This window comes from Chelon labrosus, assembly GCF_963514085.1.
Source record: "Chelon labrosus genome assembly, chromosome: 4".
NCBI classification, from domain to species: Eukaryota; Metazoa; Chordata; class Actinopteri; order Mugiliformes; family Mugilidae; genus Chelon; species Chelon labrosus.
The window spans coordinates 11155567-11164447 of NC_140340.1; the positions used below are offsets into that span (position 1 = coordinate 11155567).

Below are 8881 nucleotides of genomic sequence, written 5' to 3' on the forward strand. Positions count from 1 at the left end.
TATCTCTGAACCCCAGGCACAGTAGAACAAAGAGCCAAACTCTTGAGTGCCTTTATAGCTGAAGGAAATGTTTCGGCCCTCTTTTGTATTGCCATTCAGTTTGTTTACTTGTTGTTTGTCCTCTTCATTTAATAGAATCTATACCTATTCATGTTAAAGCATTTGTTCCTGCTATGGCAAGCAGCTTGTGTTTCATTCGGGTTTCTACGTCACCGGGTTGATGTCTTCCCTCATGACATGCTCCATCTTTTCTGCTCTTCCCTTTCGCTCTCTGCACGAGAAGCTTCGTTTTGTTTTTGCAATCCCATTATGTCTGCAATTGGATTGCTGCGGAGCCCTTTAGAGCCGTCTGGCTGAGCTACTAAACCAGCTTTGAATTAAGCAGCTCTTCAGGATGCTCCCCCAAAGATGCACAATACCCGTTAGCACACAAACATAAAAATTAAGTTAAAAACAAAGCAAAAAAAAAAAGGGAAAATGAAATGCAAATTAAAAACTTTCTGCACAGTTCATGAACACCATGTGGAACGTAGTTTTGTGAGCATCAGGAAATTCTCTGTAAACCTTTAAATCTGATTTGGACGAATGTCAATCCCTATTCCCCATAAGAGGCCGGAGCTGAGCTTTGAATTGAAATGCCACTCTGGTCTTTTTTTTTTTTTTTTTCCTCCACTTCCACTTCAGGGCCTTTTTGATCCTCTGCCCAACATTTCTAGTATCTGCCTCTGACCAGATGGTTTGAAATAAGAGTACTTACAAAGGTAATAGGGTTAAGCAACCTTGCCTTGTTCTCCTCAGTGCTGAGCCCTGAAACAAATCATTAGGAACGCTCAAAGCTTAGTAGCTCCAGTTAAAGTGTCGCTTCATGTTTAAATGTGGAGTTTGATACGCATTAGTAGTTTTCATCTTCATCTGTGCCACGTTCCCTTTAACAACAAATCATGACGACTTCTGTTTAATTAAGCAGATGCAGATTTTAATGTTCATTTAAATCACACGAAGCCTCTAAATCAGTGATTCTCAACTGGTGGTTCGTGACCAAGAAGTGGGTCACAGGCCTTTGCCTGGGCAAAAAATATGTTAAGAAAAAAATAAATAAATCAACAGGGTGTCATCGATTCACACTCCTTAACAGTAGGTGGCAGGTGACATCCGGCATTTCACACCATAGAGCTCTTGGCGTTACGTGACTTTTGTTGTTGACACCGCCATATTGGCAGGAAAACTCTAAGGAAGAATGAATGGCACTAGCGCTGATTTCAGGCCGTCAGAGTTTAATGTGCACTTTAAACAGATAGAAATTGACCAGTACAAGGCAAAACTCAACAGATTATATAGCACGGACCCTTATCATGCCAGCATGGCGGTGTTGTGATTGGCGGTGCGGGTGCACCAGCACCAGCACCCTGTAGGCTTTGTGTGCATCCAGAAAATCCTTCTGAAAGCTTGCACCTGCAACAGCAACATGATGAGGTTTATCATTCAATAAATTTGAGAAGCTGAAAATTTACTCGGATTTGGGTCACGGCTTGTCTTTAAGGGGTGATGGCTGGTCCCGAAGCCAGACCAGTAGAGAACCACTGCTCTCAATCATTCACCAAAATACTGAGAATCGGAAGGTTTGCAAACATTCAGAACCACTGATCTCTTCATTAATTTATCTGTTAAATTATTTAACTATTATTAAACTAATAATTTAGTTTACCAAAACATCAGAAGATAGATTCTAAGTTACTGCAGCTTTGTAGTTATACGCCTCTGCCAACCAGTCAGGGTTCAGGTTACATCCCTATCAGTTAAATTGATCTATAAAATATTATCTCTTCAGTCATCAGACATTTTATGTGGATTTGAGTCATAATCAAGATTGTGACTTGTTAAGTAATGCCAAATAACACATTCTGTTAGATCACAGTTACCTTTGACTAATTCTGAAGTATTTACCCCAAATATATACATATACATATTCAGGATTTATTAATATACATGTCTAACAGGAGGATTAAATCATTTATGTAAATGATGACTCCAGTCAGCATGGCTAAAATGCAGCTATTAGCTCCTTAACTGAATTGTCATTGGCCTCAGTAGATTTGCACTTAACCCCGTAACTGTTGGCATTAGTCCATATGCTGCAGAAGCCGTGACGGCAGCATGTCCAGTGAGCTGAGTCGATGCTCTTCAGGAACATCCGACTGGTTATGTTTGTTGTGTCTGTCTAAAAGGAAGCCGTGAATGCCCATGGAGCGGGAGGCGAGGTAATCGTTCACATAATGGTCCCCAATATGAGCCACACCGTCAGGTGGTGTACCACATTTCTGCAGAGCCTGTGTAAAGATGGCTGGACCGGGCTTTGCTACACCGGCTTCCTCTGATGTTATTAAAAAGCTGAAGTGCGACAGCAGCCCACACGCACGTAGAATGGCTTCGAGGCGGCTGTCAAAGTTGGATACTACGCCCAGCTTCAGTCCAAGAGAAGAACAGCTCTCCAAGGCCTTCTTTGAGTCTGGAAATACCTGGAATAAGGGGACATGACACAGTTATCCACAACTTTAAACAGTGATTAAAAAGAGCAAACATCAAATGGCTTTACAGAGGAATCTATTCAGATCCACTGCGATTATGTGTTCTGTTCTCCCATATTAGTAAAAAAAAAGGCTGTCTTTGTCGGGTATTATTTCAAATTAAACTAGACAATATTATTTAATATCACAACACATCATCAGAGACATTTCAAATCCAAAATATAACGCGTTTTACAAATCTGAAATTTTTGTGCATGAATGTGTCTGTGGCTGCTTACCTCCCAGTTTTCTGCATTGCAGAAGTTATGGTAAAGATTGTTAGCCGCTGTATTTAGCAGGGCAGGTTCCTGGACCCCGCACTGAGAGAAGGTGTCCCGTACCACCCCCTTCCACCACGACTGTCCGTTCAGACCCTGAGCGATGCCATAGTTGGGGTACCTCCTGGAATAATGCCGGTAGGCCTGCCGGAAAGCAGCGTCGACCTCTGCCGGACTGAGGCTCAGGCCCATGCGCTCGGCCTCCTTACAGTACTGCTCTCCCACAGATGCTCGCACCTTCAGCAGGGTGTCCTTCACATCCCACAGCACCCAGCGCAGAGGAGCTCGCATCACACCTGCACAAAAGAAACCACAGGACAGGAGACAACTGAACAGCTGAGCAAAACCTGAGGAAAAATGTATGTAAAAATGTATCCCACTGTGGGATAAATAAAGGATTATCCTATCATGGAGATCCACACAATAACCTCAATGCAAACTACAATGTGAAAACTGATATAACCCCTAAACGCCTAAATAAATGACAGGTTCAACCCATAACTTTATTTACTGATAGCCTAGTTAACACACTTCAGCCCTTGAAGTAACACGACAACATGGACTGCAGCCATTACACCTGTACTGTCTCCGCACAATGAGCAGGGAACCGGATACCCTGCAGCTAACGTTACACATGATTTAAGTCCCCATTAATAAATGAATAACACAAGTGGCGAACCGTAACTCCATGTCGTCACCTTATTGCAAACGGTCGTCTTGGTAACTTGTTCCGAGCAACGCACCTAGCTACGTAAAGCGTCTTCGTACACTTTAACACCGCCAGCTAAACGTCCTTTTGCACATGACGCTATGTCACTGAGCCATAACAACAAAGACCTGAAATTACAAACGGTGTTACGTTACCTATATCAGTTTCTGTCAACTGTCATAAACAAGGTTAGATGACGGACTTCTTCTTCTTCGTCGTCTTTCCTGTGGAGGGGCTGCTGCCATCTGTTGGACTATTATCCTTCAGCGCTAATTCTCCTGTATAAAAAAAAATATATATATATATATATTTAATTTTCTGTGTCACCTAAGTTCTTAACACACACTATTTCGTATTGTTTTATTTGTTATTATGGTGACTACAGTGTACATTTATGGAGTTTTATGCAATATTGTATGTTTTTTTTTTCTTCCATACAGCCAGGCCAGCAGGCGGCAGTATGTTCCGAAGGTGGCAATAAACCGCCAGAGTCTTCGTGTACGCATGCGCAAAGGGACACACGCAGTAAAGTCAAATAGGAACAGCAACATGCTTTAGAAAGCAAAACTCCTGTTACTTTTCTTAAAAAGCGTCAAGCGATGTAATTTATATATTTTTTAAAGAAACCGAAAATTACTATCACAATGGCAACTCCAGCTATTCGGATGTTTCGGAGGCTGGAGGGCCTGTTTTGTGTCTACAAACCCTCTGGTGTTCACTGGAAGCTCGTACGGGACACCATCGAGACAAATCTTCTTAAAGGTGAGGATAACGCGTTATTAAAACCCGTGATCAAACGGTATATGTCCATGCCTGCTATGACAGTAGGGGATGATACAGTTAATGTTTTGGAACAACTCGACATTACCTTTAACCTTCAGCCGCATCAAGGTTCCGTACTGACCCGTCAATGTGTCACCTTTAAGGTATAAACGCTACACCCCCCAAGCCACTTCATGAGGTCCGCTTCTTGCCCCACCCGAGCAGTGAGACGGAAGCACCCAAGGCACTCACACTGACCGCAACCTCAGTGCCTGCACTGGCCAAGCACCCTCTGGGTATGTATATGACCACCTCACTGCATAGCGCCATCTCCTGAGTCACTTGCTCATTGCACGGAAATCATTTGCACCAACTACTTCTTAGACTATCAATATCAATATTCAATATATCAGCCATTTCCAAACCTATATCTGTTAGGTGTCGTAATGCACATCCGCATGCTTGTGATGAATAAAGAGAAGTGAGCTGCTACCACGAGCAGTCATGTCTAATGTTGTATGGCTCATATTTAACATTAAATTCCACTTCATACTGATGAATGTATTGTAGGGTAATGAGAGAAGGAGAAACCAGATATTCATAAAGATGTTGTAAATATTAAGAAGAGGCAGAGCAAAGCAAAACGGATGACTGGGCACTAGAGGGCAATGCTCTGCTTGGACTGGCTGGTCTGGTGTTACTTGCCTCGTACGATCCATAAATACATGTGGTTAAATCATGATTATTGTCTACTAAATCAATATATACGGTATAAATCTTCCAGACAAAAGACAGCTCTGGTGTCAGATCAGTGAAGTAATTGGTAAAGATGGTCGTGTTGAGGCATCAGGAAAGAAGTCTGGTCCTCATTCCTGACTTTTAATATGGATTTGATTTAATAATATAAACACCGCAGTTCTGTTAAACTGCCCCGAGTTTATAAACACGACGATGCAGATGGATGATCGGTTGTAGTTGGCTTATTGGCCTTCGCTGCGAGGTATTCATGAGAAAGTTGATTAAAGTGAATAAAAGGGCTGCAGCTAACAGTGATTTTTGTTATTGCTGATTGAAATGCAGATTGTTTTTGTCTGTGAAATGTCCCTTCTCCCAGGCAATGGTCCAAAGCCCAGACATTTTTAGTTTATTAACATATGCAGCAAAGAAATCCCCCAAATTACCACCACCGATGAGCTGCATCCAAAGAATATTTTGTCATTTTTTATTTTATTTTATTAAATTATTACCAAAAAGGAAATTGTACTTTTTTTTAAATTGACAAATTGATCAAACAACTAATCACTTCAGCTCTAGGGGCTTGAATGGATGAAAAGAGACACTTTCTAGTGTAAAACATATACGACAAATTTGGAAGTTGGAAAGTTGGAAAATCTGCTGGATGAGGGTGATGATTTTGTCACGTATAATTAAAAATATTAAGAAGTTGTTTATATGACGCTGGTATGGAAAATTGTGACCCTATCCACATTTGAAGTGTGTGTCTTCATTCTATATTTCACAGCATCTCTTGTGAACGCTGTGTGTCCGTGAGTAAAATTTATTTTCTCTGTGTTTCAGTCACCGGACCAGAATTTCAGGATATTTCCGTCGGCGTAGGCCATCGCCTGGACGCTCCCTCCTCTGGTGTTTTAGGTATAATGTTAAAGCTCGTTATGTGAGAAAACCCATTAGTAGCATCAAGCGTTGTATTTAATAGTCACGCATTTTTAAACTTCAGTTCTCGCTGTTGGAAATGGGAACAGGACACTGAATGAGCTCTACAATTCACGAGTCACGAGGGTAATTTATCATTTCTACTCGTTTTTATGTCACACATAATTAGTATTGGATACTGACATGTTTAATGCTGTTTTATGTGTACCAGGATTATACGTTGGAGTGTGAATTTGGGACTGCGACGCAAGATTTCTCACACACAGGTCGAGTCGTGGAAAAGTCCACTTACGGTATGTTTTAGATCGTTACATCTGAAAAGCTGGACTATTAGTTTATGCACAGTGATGCCTTTAGCGTCCTCTAATACAACCATTCTCCCTGAAATACAGCCACTTTTGTTCCTTTCAGACTTCACGTTACTTTTCTTAGTGTACAAAACGTTTTGAGTGACAGATCAGTGTTATTCAGCAGCCACGCATAAGTTTAAAGCTCACTTGTGTGCTTGTAGTTGTATTTTAACCACTGTCAATTGTTCACTAGATCACATCACCCTTGATAAGCTGGAGAGAGTGCTGTCGATGCTGGAGGGAGCCAACCAAAAGGCCTTGTTGATGTATGTCAGCTACATTTAGTATCACTTACATCACTGATATGCACCAATTAGCCACAACATTATGACCACTGCAGGAGAAGTAAATAACATTGACCATCCTGTGACAATTCAATGTTCTGCTGGAAATCTTTCGGTCCTGATATTCATGTGGATGTTACTTAGACATGTACCACCCACCTAGACCAGACCAGACCAGGCACCCCCACCCCATAGCAATGACACTCCTTGATGGCAGCAGCCATCCCCAGCAGGACGCAGCCTGACACAGGCACACACACAGAAACAGTTTAGGAACAACTAAAAAAAACATGAAGGTGTTGACCTGGCTTCCAAATTCACTAGATCAAGTATCTGTGGGATGATCCACAGAGGCCCCTCCCCTCAACCCATAGGACCCAAAGGCCCCTACTAATAACATTATGTTACCAGACACCACAGGACACCCTCAGTAGGCCCATGTCCATTCTCTGATGAGTCACAACTGATTTGGAGGCACAAGGGAGACCTACACAATATTAGGAAGGTGGTCATAATGTTGTGGCTGATCCGGGTATGTGAAACATCATTGAAAGTACTAAATGATTATATAGATCTAGGTAGATGTGACTTTTCTTCTATTCAGGTACTCCAACTTGGACATGAAGTCACAGGAAGCCTATGAGATGGCCGTGCAAGGTTTACTGGGTCCAGATGGGAAGTCGTCGCCTGTGTTGACAGGCTTGCGCTGCCTTCGCTTCCAGCCCCCCAACTTCACTTTAGGTAAATAGTCTTCAATTGATCACAAAATTTAACAGCAATTTAAATAAAATAATAATAATAATATCTCATCCTGTTTGATACATCTCTCTCCTGGTTTCACAGAGGTGCAGTGCCTGAATGAAACTCAAAAGTATTTGCGCAAAGTTGTGCACGAGATCGGACTTGAACTGCGCAGCACGGCAATGTGCAAGGCAGTGAGACGCACCAGAGACGGACTGTTCACCGTGGAGGACGCCCTGACCCATCACCACTGGGGTGCTTCTGACGTCAAGGAGGCCGTCCGACAGTACCACTTCAAGAAAAAAGATAGGAAACGCTCCCAGTCACAGAGCAGGAAACCATCGTTACAAACAGCTGAAGAAAACATAACCGCTGCTCAGCAAAATGACGCCAGCGAAGATGCAGTGGTTGGTAGCATTAAATAACCTGTTGCCGAGACAAGCAGCTCCATGATCACAAAAACCAACAGCCCTGAAACTTTCTCACGTCTCAACGCCGTTGTTGAGCGGAGATCCTGCTTTTGAACATTCAAATTGGACGTAAATGGACGTTTTGTTAGTTGGTTTGCTATAAAACGTTTCTGTGTTAATGTAAATATGGAAGTTTTTTTTTATTTATTGTAAAATAAATTGAAATAGAAATGACCTACAAGAGCCGATGTGCTTGATTGTGATAGAAGTTTAACTGTCATGCACTAATTAAGTTTTATTTTTTTACCACCATGCGTGACAAGAGAAGTAGACGCTGTTTTAGGTTTGTAGACGAGACCAATATCAGCAATGATACTCCCTCAAGTAGCAATAGGTCTGGCATCATTTCAAACCTTTCATCTCTAATACAGAACCTCCCGCTCACATGTTTGGTAAAAAAAAAAAAAACCTTCTGGTGATGTCGCCAACAAATCAAAGAACAACCAGCTATCTTTCCTGCTGTGAGCAATACTAGATCATCAGTCATAGTGGAGAGATGGATCAAAACAGCATTAGGTTATTTTAATAGCCCTCCTTGCAGCTGGTTTGCAATATCTCAACTCATCTTCCAATCTTGTGTAATCGCTTCATTGCGTCTTAAGAGATTTCCTTGTCATTGAAAACTAATTATTGGAGACATTGCTCACCTAGTGCACAAAGACCAAAAAAGTCTAAATTAGTTGATAAAAAACTTCATTAAAGTGTTTCAGCCTGAAGCAGAAGTATATCGTCAACTGAGGGCAGTTTTATTGGTGGGTAAATATGTCCCAAGAAGTCGGTGCCAGTCACTAATATCAGATTTGCTGTAATTATCTGTCTCCTCTTGTGATGCTATCTATGCGTGTCTGTTTCCCACAAAACGTCCTTTGGGATGTTCTGGGGCTATTGCAGTGGCGCCATTGTTGTCATGCTCTTCATAACATTGAACGACTTGTTGTTCCGCTAGGAACACAGTTCCCTTTGTCAGGCGGAAAACACACGACTCCCGTCATAAGGACCCACGTTGAGTTTTTTGCGAGCAGACAAAATGTTGTTGTGGAGGTTTATTA

General features: G+C 41.9%; 2 protein-coding genes across 3 annotated transcripts; one reads left to right on the forward strand and one right to left on the reverse strand.

Annotated features, from left to right (window-relative positions):
- Positions 1 to 513: 513 nt before the first annotated feature.
- hdhd3 (haloacid dehalogenase-like hydrolase domain containing 3) lies at positions 514 to 4521 on the reverse strand. Of its 2 annotated transcripts, none has more exons than XM_084543419.1 (4): positions 4420 to 4521; positions 3707 to 3829; positions 2804 to 3138; positions 514 to 2516 (listed from the first exon to the last, which is right to left on the reverse strand). In XM_084543419.1, the coding sequence occupies exons 3-4, from the start codon at positions 3131 to 3133 to the stop codon at positions 2121 to 2123; spliced, it is 726 nt and encodes a 241-aa protein (XP_084399545.1). In that variant the 5' UTR covers positions 3134 to 3138; positions 3707 to 3829; positions 4420 to 4521; the 3' UTR covers positions 514 to 2120. The 2 variants fall into 2 exon arrangements, with proteins under 2 accessions (XP_084399545.1, XP_084399544.1); XM_084543418.1 differs by having other exon boundaries at positions 3541 to 3829.
- trub2 (TruB pseudouridine (psi) synthase family member 2) lies at positions 3909 to 8035 on the forward strand. The gene is made up of 8 exons (XM_084543413.1): positions 3909 to 4313; positions 4478 to 4609; positions 5892 to 5966; positions 6052 to 6113; positions 6199 to 6280; positions 6531 to 6603; positions 7226 to 7362; positions 7465 to 8035. Exons 1-8 carry the CDS (start codon positions 4196 to 4198, stop codon positions 7785 to 7787), a joined length of 1002 nt encoding a protein of 333 aa, XP_084399539.1. The 5' UTR covers positions 3909 to 4195; the 3' UTR covers positions 7788 to 8035.
- The last annotated feature ends 846 nt before the right edge of the window (positions 8036 to 8881 follow it).

What these genes read in the sequence shown, in the direction of transcription:
- hdhd3 (XM_084543419.1), bottom strand. Translation starts at nt 3,133, where the DNA reads ATGCGAGCTCCTCTGCGCTGGGTGCTGTGGGATGTGAAGGACACCCTG. An exon ending in GCAATGCAGAAAACTGGGAG is followed by an intron (nt 2,517 to 2,803) that starts GTAAGCAGCCAC and finishes CCCTTATTCCAG; the next exon opens with GTATTTCCAGACTCAAAGAA.
- trub2 (XM_084543413.1), top strand. Translation starts at nt 4,196, where the DNA reads ATGGCAACTCCAGCTATTCGGATGTTTCGGAGGCTGGAGGGCCTGTTT. An exon ending in CGAGACAAATCTTCTTAAAG is followed by an intron (nt 4,314 to 4,477) that starts GTGAGGATAACG and finishes GTCACCTTTAAG; the next exon opens with GTATAAACGCTACACCCCCC. An exon ending in GCCCCCCAACTTCACTTTAG is followed by an intron (nt 7,363 to 7,464) that starts GTAAATAGTCTT and finishes CTGGTTTCACAG; the next exon opens with AGGTGCAGTGCCTGAATGAA.